Source organism: Papio anubis, chromosome 19, assembly GCF_008728515.1.
Source record: "Papio anubis isolate 15944 chromosome 19, Panubis1.0, whole genome shotgun sequence".
Lineage (NCBI taxonomy): Eukaryota > Metazoa > Chordata > Mammalia > Primates > Cercopithecidae > Papio > Papio anubis.
This window is the reverse complement of record NC_044994.1, coordinates 64,434,426-64,448,406: the sequence shown is the minus strand read 5'-3', so window position 1 is coordinate 64,448,406 and position 13,981 is coordinate 64,434,426. Positions and strand designations below refer to the sequence as shown.

Genomic DNA, 13,981 nt, shown 5'->3' with positions numbered 1-13,981 from the left:
CTAAGGAATTTCTTATCCTTAACCATCTTCCAACCCTCATGCTCTTCTGAGCTTCCAACATCTGTTATTTCACTCTCTTTGTTCATGTGTGCACATTCTTTATCTCCCACTCATAACTGGAAACATGCAGTATTTGACTTTCTGAGTTATTTCACTTAAGATAAAGGCCTCCAGTTCCATCCATGTTGCTGCAAAATACATGATTTCATTCTTTTCATTCTTTTTATGGCTGAGTAGTATTCCAATTTTGTGTGTGTGTGTGTGTGTGTGAGATATTTTCTCTATCTAATCATCTGTTAATGGACACTTAGATTTATTCCATATTTTTGCTGTTGTAAATAGCACTGCAATAAACCTACCAGTGTAGGTATCCTTTTTGATACAATGATTTATTTTCCTTTGAGTAGATAGTCAGTGGTGGAATCAATGGATCCAACAGTAAATCTACAATGCATGCTGAAGATGCATTTCAGGGATAGGTTATATCCAAAGAACTCAAATTTAAGTTCTATGAGAGATAGATATTTAGAGCAAATGAGGGGTACTTGAGTTATCCTAGCCTCTCCCCTTCCCACATTTTCCGCTGATAGGAGAATATTTTCCTCTTCAGCTCTATGTGAACACCTGTCTTTACTACAGGGTGGTTGTGGGTGTTAAATTGTTTGTTATATCCTAGACAAAAGGCATGGTGCAATATCTGACATACCACAGGTGTTCCATAAATGGCTGTCATTGTTATTGTCTGTGGGAATGTCCTACTATTAAAGTTCTAGTAGTAATAGCAACAATTATTGACATGGAAAAGGGAGAGAAAAAGGAATCCCTGAGATAACTAGAAAAACGTTTGCTTTTAAATCTTGACATTTTCTGAAAATTTTTCTAAGCATATTTATAAGCTAAAATTCCAACACTTGACTTAAATATCTTCTTATGTGAAACAACTAATTAATCAAAGAATACATAATCTGCTTCTCTGTCAATTTGCTATCTTTTATGGTTATGAACTTTCTTCTAAAATAATCTGTAGTCTAAATTTAAACCTAGCCTCTTTATTATATAAGAATGCTTATAGCATTTTTTTCAATAATTTAGTCCAATAAGTCACATAGATTAAAGGTGTCTCTACATATATAGAATTTAAACATTTACATTGCCACATAGAAAGTGGTTTTCTTTTTTCCCCCAGTGTTGATGATGATAGTTCCTGTGTGCTTGCATTTATATTAGCCAAAAGAAATGCTTACAGGATTGAGGAAAGTTGCGGAGTAGAGTTGCTGTTTAAAGATTTATAGATGTGTGAGAAGTATTGCTATAAATTAGCATCCCCAGATTGGTCTAATTATGTCTGTATCTCACATGCCTTTCAAATATCTAGTATTCTTTGCTATCTCTGCTTACACTTAAATCAGTTCTCTCTATGATGGAATGATGGATGGGGGCTTAGTTTGACAATAAGATACTATCAAATGGATGAAATATTGGAATAAAATAACTATCTGAAAGTAAGAATGTACTATTTCCACTCTGTTAAACTCACAAAAATGGTAATAAAACATGGCAAACTGTGGTGGATTTGAAAAAGCGTCGTGGCAAATGCCAGTACCTATCTCCAGCATGGTACAAAAATGTTGAAGTATGACATTTACAGTGAGTATAGCTTAGGAGGATGAGAGATTTTGGAAGTATTGTATATTTTCTACTACGGTTGCATGTTAGGTTAACCAGGAAGCATTTCGCTTAGAGGTACTTTTAATCACATCCTTACACCCATACTAAATATTTTGTCTCACCTAGCAGTGTGCAATGACTTTCTGCACATCCATTCCAGTTGAACTGATCCGACGTGAATTTCATCTCCAGCGCTTAGAGATGATACCTTGGCAGTTCTGTTCTAAATGGGGAGAATAGCAGTGAGAGGGCCTATGGGAAAATAAGGCCTTCAAAACCCCCTACCCGAAAAGACCTCCGTTTGTTAAGGTGGAATCAGACACTGCTGAAATCTTCAAAGGGACGAGGGTTAGGTGTTAAGTCTGGAGGAATAAGAAATACAGGTGCTCTAATGAACAGCACTGGCTAACTTTGTATTATTATTATTATTATTATTATTATTATTATTAGCCTATCAGAAAAGACATATCATTCATGTCAAAAGACAAAGTATTTTTTAACCATGTTTTTAAAAAATCAGGCTACAGAGTGTAGATTTAAATATTGATCGTTTTTTAGACCGGCATGAACTATACGGCCCAGCTGTCTGTGCAAACGCTGTGGCGACGATAATAACCGATGCTAACCTCACCGCAGCATCTATCATCTTGGCAGAGTTGTTTGTTAAGATCAGTGAAGATCCAGAAAAATCAGGCGGCGTGCTGCTTGGTTTTGCCAGGAGTAAACGTACTGAAGGATACCGGGAAGACTGGTCATTATTGTTCTTCTTGTGGTTGCTAGTATTATTATTATTATTATTATTATTATTATTATTATTATTACAGAGGCCAGCGCTGCTTTTGGGGTGAAAGACCATCAGCAAACCTCAGCCTTGCCGCCAGGACTCCACCGTCTTCTGTCCGAGTCTGCGGGTCCGCAGATTGCGGCAGGGAGGCCCGGGCACCCGCAGGTGGCGCCCCACGTCCGTGTTTGCGCCCTCGCCCGCGCTCCAGGCGCAGCTAGGAAACCCAGCGCGTCTCCCCGGGTCTTTGGAGCCAGCGCGGAGACCGCAATTTAATAAATAAGCGCGAGTGCCAGCCGCTCCACCAGCCCGAGGTCCAGAGGAGCTGACACACAGACCCGGGCCGGAGGCCCCTCTTGTAGCCCTGCGGGAACCGGACAGTTCCCCAACTGGGGACTCTGGAACCACAGCTCCTAAATCATCAAATTCTCAAGCTTTTTTTCCTCTCTTCGTCCCAGCCATCCCAGTCATCGTCGTCGTCTTTTTTTTTTTAAACTTATTGTTTTTTTCGCCCCTTTCATTATGAAAGTGGTCATGCCATTCGAGATTAAGACTTGGAGGGAATTGGGGAAAGAAAAGAAAGAATCTAAAAGAAGAGAAGCGACCGGTGCTTTTAAGGGTGCCTAATTTTCAAACGAGACGTCTGGGAGGATTTTGCTCTGGGCGTTTGGGTGAGCTGGACGGGGGCATTGGAGGGTGCGGCGGGCTTGGGAGCAGGGAAGGTTCGGAGTCCTAGGGCGGCGGCGGCGCTCGGCTATGCCCTCTGGAGACTGGCGGGGCTGCGGGGCCGAGGGGATCCGCGATGGAGCCGCGCTGCGGGCGCGCTGGGCGCGGGAGTGCGAGGGGCCCCAGGCAGCGGTGCGGGCGCGAAGCCCAGGGACTGGAGGCGCCCGGGCGCACAGCACGGGGCGCTGAGCAGGGCGAGACGCGGGGTTCGCGGTCCCGGGCGCGGCGCCTAAGCGGGCGCGCGGGGCGCGGGGCGTGGTGCACCCCTGAAGCGGCGCAGGCTGGAGCGGGAAAGCGGCAGGGCGGGGCGGCGCGGTTATTGGCCACGCGCTGGGAGCAGGGTCGCGCTCCGTGTCCTCCTCCCGACAGCTCCCACTCGCCTCATTTTCTCTAAGCAGAGCAACTTCGCTGACAGCGGAGCTCACCCAGCATGGATGTTCCAGGTAACCACCCCCGACCTGCCCTCCCCTCCGCGTGCAAGCGCCTTCTGCGTGGATTTTAACCAGGACTCTCGCTGGTCCAGATCGAGGAGTGGGGGAGGTGGAGAGAGAGAGAGAAGGGAAATAATGTAGGATCGGGGCTGCGGACAGAGATATTTATCAAGAGCCAACTTCTCCGTTCTTAGAAAGAATATTGGAAGAGTTAATGGGAGGCTGTGGGCGGCGAGGGGGCGGTTTCTCTGCGTGTCTCTGGGCTGGTATTGAAATGGCCGGTCTGCTTTCCTGGGAGGAGCGGGGACGGGGCAAAAGTGCAGATGGGCGCGTAAGTTCGCAGAAACCTGCAGGGGCTGCTGCCCAGCCAGAAAGAGAGAATCCCCTGGGTCTGGAAACAAGAGCTGGAGAATAAGCCAAGCCTGGGATTCCGTCGTTGGAATCGGTCCTTCCGCGGAGAGAGGAATCCCAGGGGTTTCACGAAGGGGGCTCGCTAGTGGCTGCAGGGACCTTGGAAGTGAGTGTTTGGTTTTACTGCCTCTGTGTGTGTGTGTGTGTGTGTGTGTGTGTGTGTGTGGTGTCATTTTTCCCCTGTTAATCTTATTCGCCCTAAGGAGATTCCTGGGGTTTGTTCTTCGGGTGGAAAATAGATAAAACCTGTACCAAAGGGACTTAAATGGACTTTAAAAACATCTCGAGGATTGAAAAATAGAGGATAGCAGGGAAACAAGGGAAAGGAAAGGGGTTCCTTGGTGCTGCTCCAAGGAAATGCCTTGAGATGAAGGCGAGAAGGCAAGCATTCGTAGGTTTTTCTTTGCCTACGTCTTAGCCCCCTCCGCGCTGGTAAATGGGCGGGGTGGCGGTGACGCCTTCTGAGGGTCTCGGGGCCCGTCTTAGCGACGAGGACCTGCACAAGCGCGGCCCCCTCCCTCGTCGCAGGCCCGCGCGCCGCTCGGGAGCCTTCAGGGATGCGCTGCCCGCTGCGCCCGGGCGTTTCTCCGGACCTGTTGTGCCAGATCGGAAAGCGGGTTGGCTGTGCGCGGGACCAAGGGGGTGGCCTTCGGGGAGAGCCCCCGAGCTGCAGGCATCTGCTCCCAGTCCCCCTTCTTCCCGGTGGCTCCACCTCCCGGTGTAAGGCTTTGGGTTCTGTGCCCTGACAGGTCCACGGGCGCCTTTCTTCTGAGAACGACCCTGGCCTTGACCGTCAGAGCGGGGGACAAAGGCCCGCGGAGGCTGCTGCGGGCCCCGCGCGTTCCTGCGCGCCCTTCCGCGCCGCTCGCGCCCCCGCTGGCCTCCGCCCCCGCGCGCCGCCTCCCACCAGCCCCGATGCAGGCGCCCGGCCAGGGGCCCCTCGGGCTGCGGCTGACGATGCCCTGGCGCCGGGGGGCGCTGCGCGAGCCGGGCGGCTGCGGATCCTGCCTGGGGGTGGCGCTGGCCCTGCTGCTGCTGCTGCTGCCCGCCTGCTGCCCCGTGCGGGCGCAGAACGACACGGAGCCCATCGTGCTGGAGGGCAAGTGCTTGGTGGTGTGCGACTCCAGCCCGTCGGCGGACGGCGCCGTCACCTCCTCCCTGGGCATCTCCGTGCGCTCCGGCAGCGCCAAGGTGGCCTTCTCCGCCACGCGGAGCACCAACCACGAGCCGTCCGAGATGAGCAACCGCACCATGACCATCTATTTCGACCAGGTCAGCCGCCAGCCTGCCCACCCCGCCCCCAGCCCGGGGAGAGGGGCGGGGATCTGCGCGCGCGGGCTGGGGTTCAGGCTTCTTGGACGTGGAGTTCCCAGGCTCTGTCCTCCCCCTCTGCCCTGCTACTCTCTTTCCTCCCGTTTTATAGAACGCACTCCTACTCTTTCCCTTTTCCACATTGTGGCTTTTTAAAAACTTTTAAATGATCAGCCAACTTGGCACTTGGATGACTGAGAGTCCCTTAAGGCTGTCTAAGCTTTCTAAGAGTTCCGTAAACCTAAAGATTTGAAATGTATTTCCCAAAAGGAAGCATTGCACGTTTTACTTTTCACGGCGGTGTGGTTGATGGTCTTCAGTCACCCAGGTGCCCACCTGAAGGATTGAGTGCATTTAAATCTCTCCACTCTCAGAAAAGGACTCTTCCCAAGTCTCTGCCAGCATTTGGAAAATACAGCCTATTGCTTATTTTGAGGAATGGATTGGGGGAGGGATGTTTATCTTAAAAAAAAAAAAAAGAAAGAAAGAAAAAAACGTGAGGACGAGCAAGGATGGTTATATAAATACTAAACAAAATATTGTGATTATATAAGTAAAATATATAGTAAATAAAATATATACCATAAGCAAATGCAATATATACAAATCTTTTAGAAGAGTAGTGACTTACATCACCTTAAGCCACTTAACTTATGCCATTTGGTTCAATGCAGAGGTCTCAGAGATATGATCAGGCCTTTCCAAACCCTTCTCTGGATTATTGGTGCCCAGGGTTAAAGGCTGTAACCTTCTTTTTGGGTCCCGCTCGCCTGGTTTCTGTTGTTTTTCAGAAAAAATAATTGAAAGCATTATAGAGATTTCCAAGCTTTAGCTAATTAGCTAATTGCCCAATCATTTTACCAAAGTGTTTCCCACAGAATGGAGCGCCTAGCAGTCCCTGACAACCTACCAGGGCTTACTGTACGTGTTTAATTGACTTTCCTTTGGTCTGTTAGGCAACTCTTAAACTTAATAACCATAAACCTACAGACACACACTCTTGACTCTATTTAAGCCAGGGTATTTATTTCTTAATCATTGTTAAGCTTCAAGTATTTGAGGTTTTTTTTTGGGGGGGGGGGGGGCGGGCGGAGGCATGTGTCTCTTTAATTCATTTTTTTTTTTTTACAAAATGTAAAATTATTTATTTTGATTATGTCCAAATGAGACAACAATGGAATAGGCATTTGGGAACTAATACTCTATTAGTACGATTTCCTTTATATGCTGTTATTGTTATATTATTATTATTCACTTACAATGTCTTGCAAAGTTTTCATAGCATTTTTATATCCCTCTTTGCATTTGTGTATCAAGAAAGCCCTGTGATGTAGGGCAGGATAAGTAGTAGCAGGATTCTAATTTTATACATGAGCAAACTATGGCAGGGTGCGTTCAATGTTTCTCTGGCTCCCCAGTTAATGAGGAGCTGAGGTCTGCTTTTCTGGGTCTGGTTGGGTGTTCTTGCATCTACAGCAGGGATAAATTCTACCTGAATTTATCAGCTTCCAGAATGTAAAATTGAGGTGAAGGAGTTGAGGTGAAAGAAAGAAGCAGCTCCGGAGGCTTAAATGGAGACTGCTTTATCCTTTTCTAAAGCTTTGTGAGGAAGACAGCGAGCATAGCCTTATGAGACTGAGAATAGGCATCCCGAGGTGCTTGTCTTAACAATGGAGCCCAGAGTGTCTGTCTCAGTCCTGCCCTTGAGTGGAGCTGAAGTGGTGCTCCCAGCTGGGTTGAAGAAGCTGAAACAGGCATATTTCACAAGTCATTTCGGCGATCGTCATTGGCAGCATTTCACATTGCGTTGGGAATTGCATGTTATTTATCTATAATGAGCCTGTAAGAAATAACAGCAAAGGTATTGCGGTTGAAGTTTATATTCTCATTAGTTCACAAGATCTTAAACCCAGGATTTTGATGTTGTTGCTGGCTGTTTATTTTAAAAGGCAGGCCATCTTATTATTATAAAGGAGTTGTGCATTTATGGATGAGGAGGATGGAGATGGCATCCAAAGTGGCCAGAGTCTGTGTTGAACATCTGAAAGAAATTGGGTCATCATGGGGGTCCCGCCACTCTTGAAATTCTGCTTATGAAACACTCACCCCTGCCCTTTTATCTGAGAAAAGCCATCTGCAGGGTCATGAGCTCATTCCAGGTGGCTAATTTTGTCATTGTTTTGCATGTTGTAGAGTTTGCATTAGCTTAAGCTAAGGATGTCCAAGCTGCCGATTCTCTATTTATTCAAGCTCATTTACAGGGCACCATAGCTCAGGCAAGAGAGCAGCACATTGCTCAGGGAAAAGTAAGGAAAAGCAGGAGTAGTAAATGTTTTTCTGCAAAGGTCTTTCATTCAACACCCATCATCGACTACCTACTGTGTGCGTCCAGAGTGTGCCAGGCACTGGGAACCACTGGAGATCCACACCTCATACAGCCCATTGTCTCTGGGAACACATGAAGTTAGGTCCCAAGCTTGAACTTGCAGAAGTGATCTTTAATTGGCCTCTTGCTCCATAGCCCCTTCTCTACCCACTCAGAATCGAACTCTTTTTTTTTTTTTTTTTTGTCAGACAAGGTATCATGTTGATGTACCCATAATCCCGCGACCTCCCTGGACTCAATTTAGGATTTAACAAGCTTACAAGCTTCGATTCCTTTCTCTCTGCCCTGCCCCTTTAACTCACAAAATTCACAGCCAGTTTTTGAATGCATAAATAAAATATGCTTTAAAAATGTTGATTAGTTACAATGTATTAAAATACCTTTGAGATTACTTCCTGCTGTAGGATCTTTTAACTTCAGCACTGCTTCCTTTCTGGGAAGCCAGAATGCTGAGGATGCTGAATTTGTGTTCCCAGCCGCTGATGAAGGAGGCAGTGTTGCTGGTTATCCAAGGATGATGAAAACATACACTGAGGAGGGGCTTGCTATTGTGTGCTGTGTTCCCTCTTCTTTTTCAGGTATTAGTAAATATTGGCAACCACTTTGATCTTGCCTCCAGTATATTTGTAGCACCGAGAAAAGGGATTTATAGCTTCAGCTTCCACGTGGTCAAAGTGTACAACAGACAAACCATCCAGGTGGGTAGACTTGAAACTGGATCCTTTCAGGTTTGGGTTAATAGTTCCCCATCGCTAAAGACCCCTGCACCTGATCTCTGAGGTTGAGGGAAACAGGGTATTGGGCTATTTAGGGGTGATGCGGCTCTGAACTAGCTGGGAGTGCTCACTGTCAGGCCCCCTGATGTGTACTGGAAGGGTGGGACGGGGGTGGGAGTGGGGATATTGGCAGAGGAGAGAACAGTGTGTAGGAGTTGGGTCCTTTATGGTCTGCTGAGCTCTACTCTCTGCATTTTAGGTCAGTTTAATGCAGAATGGCTACCCAGTGATCTCGGCCTTTGCAGGAGACCAGGATGTCACCAGAGAAGCTGCTAGCAATGGCGTGCTGCTGCTCATGGAAAGGGAAGACAAAGTGCATCTCAAACTTGAGAGAGGCAACCTCATGGGGGGTTGGAAATACTCCACATTCTCGGGCTTCTTGGTGTTTCCTCTATAAACACAGAGCACCCTAGATGGTGGGGGAATGGCCATCTGGACCCAGGAATCCGCCCTTTAAAACACCCTGAACTTGCTGGAATTGGGACACCTTGTTTCCAACCTCCATCAGCCTGTTGCTGTAGAAGAATGATTTCCTTTGAAACCTCCAGTACTTTTGTTTTTGTTTTTTGGAATATTGACAATTCCTCGGGAACCTGGCCTCTAATTAGTTTTAGATGACAAGGTCTTAAGGAGAAATGAAATTATCGATTTGAGCAATTTGTACCTGTGATTGTAAAGTCAATATCGGATTTTATTGTTGGGACCATGGACCTCTTTTGTTTGTATGTTATATTGTTGTCCCAATGGAAGGAGAGCTCCTGATTCCAGGATGGACTGCAGGTTGCAGTCAGGGCTTGAAGCAGGAGCCCAACAAAGAACCACCTGATGGACAGTCCTTGACATGTGTTCTGTGTGCGTCTGTATAGCCTTAAGAAAAAGAATGGCTTCACTTTCATTCTGTATTCTTCCCCCCACCGTGTGGATGGGAGGACTTGGGAGGGGGATGGGGACATTGTGAACCTGTCAAGAAGTGCTTTATCCAGAGAAGCAAGTTTTGCACGATTGGACTGCAGCTTTTGTTTTGTATTGTTTGTGTTTTTTCTTGAATAGCTTTACTTTTCTTTCCACACTCAGCTCTCCCTCCTCAACCCCACTTTTATTTTTCTTGCTGGGATTGGGGAGAGAAAATATATGTTGAATTCCTGGATAAGACCAAACAAAACAAAACATTAAAATACCTGTATGTTTTGTTTTAGACGAGACCAAACCAAACAGAAAGAATCTGTTTATCGAAGTAAAAATAACACAATGTACAATTCGGCTTATTCTCTCAAAGAGATTCTAAGATGCACCTTTAGAACTATTAATAGCAACCTGGATTTTTAAAAAATTTATACTTCAGAATGCTTTAAGAACCTGGTGTTCCTGGGTGGTCCTGAATCGTATAAGTTGGGAATGGAAGCTGTAATGACCAAGTCCCCTAAACATACTGCTTCTTTGCCACGTGTGCTGTGACTTCTCAGCGGGTGTTTTAATTTATTTGGATCCACCTCTGAGTGAGCGCACAGTGATCAGGTGCTTCGAAGCCAACAGACCAGCTCCTCTTCCTCCGGATCCTCTTTTGATCTGCCCAGGAAAGGGATGCATTGCCACTCTCCTGCATGCACCTGGCGAGAAGCCACCTGGAAGTCACTGTGGTTAAAGATATTGGTGGAGGTACCCCAGGAGCACTGTTACAAATCCTTCTTGTTTTGGCACCTCTTACAACAACATTATTAAGACACAGCTGAGAGTTGATGGGTGTGTAATTCATATGCCAAGGAAATGTCACTGATCCCAAAGCAATCAAAGAGGAGACCTCAAACCAGATGTTAATTTGTTCTTTGTGTAACAATGTAACCAAAATATTGATGATGAAAGTCATAATTTAAGATTCAGAATAAATGGGTTTGATGTCTGGCTTGCTCTTATCCTCCACTTCGTCTCCCAACTCGTAAAATGTGTGGAAGTAAAGGCCGACTGTCAAGGACCTGGGGAAGATAAATCTATACAGTGCCTCTGTAAAAAAATGTACTCTCAAACACACACACACCGGTATGTGCAGACCTGGCTGTGGGTCTGGATGGATATTGTACACTTAGATATATTTCAGTTTATACATATGTATTCTTTAAAAGGAAGATCTTGGGGGAGATATGTGAAAAAGACAGCTTAAGAAGGTTTTAGGGACAGGCAGTCTGCTTTTATCACATGTCATCTTTGATGTGGTGCAAGTTCCAATCCAGTATTTTCATCAGTGAACACTGATATAAAAGAAACTAACATTTTAAGAGCATAAGTTGTTTCCAAAAATGTGTATGTGAGGATGGAGAGGAATTAGATTCCATTTTTGAAAAAGAAATTCAGTGGTGATTATATAAATGACAAAATGTATAGTTTGACTAAGGGTCTAAGTTTTACTTTCCTCGGATGAAGAGCATAATGGGATGCAGAATTTTATTTGAATTGAAATGCTGTTGCATTTTGTGAGGGAAAAAATCAATAAAAGAGCATTGGGGTACCTTGGCTTTGTGATTAGGAGACATACTTCTAAATAAGAACATTATTTGTGAAGGCTGATAACATAGCGAGAAGGATGCTGGAATATGGTTTATTACTCTTGGTTATTTTAGTCCTCTTTCCCCCGTTTCCTTAAACTTATGTTCAATTTCAAACAGGAAACTTCGTTAGAGGACAGTATAATATTCCACAGATTGAAGCGTATACAAGTACTTGTTACTTTTGTCACTTAATCATATATAACACATGTATGTTTGTATGTACACCTTTATTACATACAGGTTGTTATTGGGCTATCCTGGCTAATAAGCAACCTATTAATTAGACAGTTTAAACAAGAGTATATTTCAGGCGTTTATTTTGTATTAGAAAAAACATGATATCCTGATTATTCTACTTTAGTTCATCATCTTCTTCTTCTTTGTTTTCTTTCTCTTGAGATGGATTCCAAAACCTGCCTTAGGAAGGAGCCATGCTGCCAGTGTCCCTAAAGTGGTTTCTTATCCCCTGCAGCATCTGCCAAGGTTCTGTTTGGCTGAGGATCTATGAGGCATCTGAAGCTCCTGTGTTTTGTCTACAAAAATATATAGGTCAGATCAAAATGTAAAATATGTGTTTTTTTAATTGGAAAAAAAAAGAGAGACGTCTCTGTAACATCCGAAGGGCCATCTGAGCCCTGTCTCTGAGTTTCAGTCTTCTCATCTGGGTGAGGGCAGTAGCCCTGCCAGGTCCCCCACCTCACAGGACAGCTGGGAGGACCGCACAGAAGTGCTTTGAAAGCTGGAAGGCACCAGGATAACATGGGGTGTGTTCTTGGCAGGGAAGGTGTTTCTGCAAAAGCATATTTTTAACATGCAATTTATGAAAAAAATTAATATGACTGACGGACAATTTTATGAAAGTAAATATCCATATTTCTGAATAGACAAAACTGTAGTACTGGGTTAGAATTTTGTCTCATTTGATTGTAGGGATGATGATAATATCAAAATCTATATGTTGTAATATTAACTCAATTCTCAATTACGTTCTTTGGCTGTCCTGTGTGGTTCAAGTTCAGCTCTCTGCTTCCGTGTGGAATGCCAACATTTTATAAAAATATACAACTGTAATATTTTTAACACAAATAAAAAAATGAGGTAGTAATGTTATGGCATTATAACAGTAAATTGCCTTGGCTGATAAATATTAGCCCTACTAAATTGTAAATGCTTATAAAACAACACAATTTTTTAAGTTAAAATATATTCTAATTTAAATCGCAAACTTGATGAGTCAGCTCTAGGTCCTGAGAAACTGTGTTTACTATATGTAATTTCTGAGCCTTCATTGCATCCTAATAATTTTGATTTATGTGTTCATGTATATGTGAAATTATCTACAGTTTTAAAGTGTGTGCTTATAATAGCGGCTCAGAGTAAAGGTGATTAAAAACTTATTGAATATTAGCATAAAAACTCACAGAATCCTGTGAGATTCATAGATTTACATAATCCTGTGAGATACATAGATTCATAGATTTACCTGTTTGAAAATATTTTAAAGCTAAATCTAATTATATTAAGCATCAGAAGAATCAGAAAATATATATATAAAGCCAAAAACATTTGTTGAATCTTTAACTTTATTTGTAGTATTTTCTTACCATCAAGAAATTACAGTGGTCACATATTAGTAACTATCACATAAATACTGTTTCCTTGTGAATACATGAACATCCCCCTCTGAATTTTTAGCATAGAAATACAAAATAAACCGCAGGGTTTGGCCACATATTCCTGGAATCGAGAAATATGTGAGAGGAAAATTTGATAAATTATTTTATGCAAGCAAAATAAAAGCGCTGGTTGTTCCAGAATACATTAGATGTCACAAAAGGAACAAAGAATGTTCTGTCAATTTGTAGGACCATAATTTTGCAATCTTTTATAAGGAAAAATGTTGCAATGAGATATAATGTTTGTGTGAATAAAGTAGTGAATGTGTGTTTATGTTTTCACAGCGTAAGAAGTATATAATAACCTAATGCACAGATACACATGAATGAAAGGTTCTTTTACATTATGTTTAAGATGGGGAACTCATAGAAGGAGCTTACAGTGAATCCTTCTAAAGATTTATTGAGTACTCTGTGAAAACACTTGTAAAAATGTGGAATGATTAACTGTAGAACTACAATGAGTTTTGCCCTTTTGCCTTGCTTATATGGAGATTTATTTGTCATTGGGATTCTATTTCTAAAGCTGGCACTTTGCTACTAAAATGGGATATTACAAACATATTTTTAAATTTAATATCAAAGCCTGTTAATTCTCATGAGACTCTTCAAATTATTTTCTCTTGACATTTAAAGAGCAAGCACACCAAATATACTGAAGTATGTTAAAATACAAATTTTGCTTTGGTTTTATCATTTGATGCTTTTTGTGCTCTGTATCTTTTTTCCTATGATACACTATGAAGAAATTAGCTGATGATGACCACAATTATTAGTCAAATGTGTTCGCGTATTTGCCCTGCATTTTAAAACTTATTTTTGCAGAGAGAACTCACCAAAAGGCATATTTACTGCCTTTGCAGATGGATGGCTACAGTTTTTAAAGATATTTTAAACGTCTGCTTTGTTACATAGCTATCCATGATGCAATTGGACAGATCCAGTCCTCAAATCCCCAGTCCCCAAAAGAAGACATCACATTAAAAATCCTTCATAAGATCCAATGGATGTAAAATTTTAAAAATGGGCATGTATGCAAGTCTGTATAATAGCATTATGCTCAAACATGAATCTTACATAAATGAGCTTTCCTTGCATTCCCAGACCCAGTGGGGTAACTTGAAATTTGTAAGGGCAAAAGCCACGTGATTGTGCCTCCTACAGATAATAGGAGTTCTGTTTTATCATCCTAAGTGGGTTTTGCTGTGGATTTCCATCACCAGAATTACTCAAGTGTCTATAGCATCATAAATCATCATCTTCATCAGCTCACCC

General features: G+C 43.4%; 1 protein-coding gene across 2 annotated transcripts; it reads left to right on the top strand.

Moving 5' to 3' along the window:
- Positions 1-2,066: 2,066 nt before the first annotated feature.
- On the top strand, positions 2,067-13,379 carry CBLN2 (cerebellin 2 precursor). 2 transcript variants are annotated; one of them, XM_031658908.1, is made up of 5 exons: positions 2,067-3,120; positions 3,574-3,618; positions 4,767-5,289; positions 8,293-8,412; positions 8,690-13,379. In XM_031658908.1, the coding sequence occupies exons 3-5, from the start codon at positions 4,933-4,935 to the stop codon at positions 8,885-8,887; spliced, it is 675 nt and encodes a 224-aa protein (XP_031514768.1). In that variant the 5' UTR covers positions 2,067-3,120; positions 3,574-3,618; positions 4,767-4,932; the 3' UTR covers positions 8,888-13,379. The 2 variants fall into 2 exon arrangements, with proteins under 2 accessions (XP_031514768.1, XP_009191175.4); XM_009192911.4 differs by lacking the exon at positions 2,067-3,120 and having other exon boundaries at positions 3,466-3,618.
- The last annotated feature ends 602 nt before the right edge of the window (positions 13,380-13,981 follow it).

Excerpts from the sequence above, each read along its gene's own strand:
- CBLN2 (XM_031658908.1), top strand. The coding sequence starts at position 4,933 with ATGCAGGCGCCCGGCCAGGGGCCCCTCGGGCTGCGGCTGACGATGCCC. Across the intron at positions 5,290-8,292 it reads TGACCATCTATTTCGACCAG|GTATTAGTAAATATTGGCAA; the intron begins GTCAGCCGCCAG and ends CTTCTTTTTCAG. Across the intron at positions 8,413-8,689 it reads ACAACAGACAAACCATCCAG|GTCAGTTTAATGCAGAATGG; the intron begins GTGGGTAGACTT and ends TCTGCATTTTAG.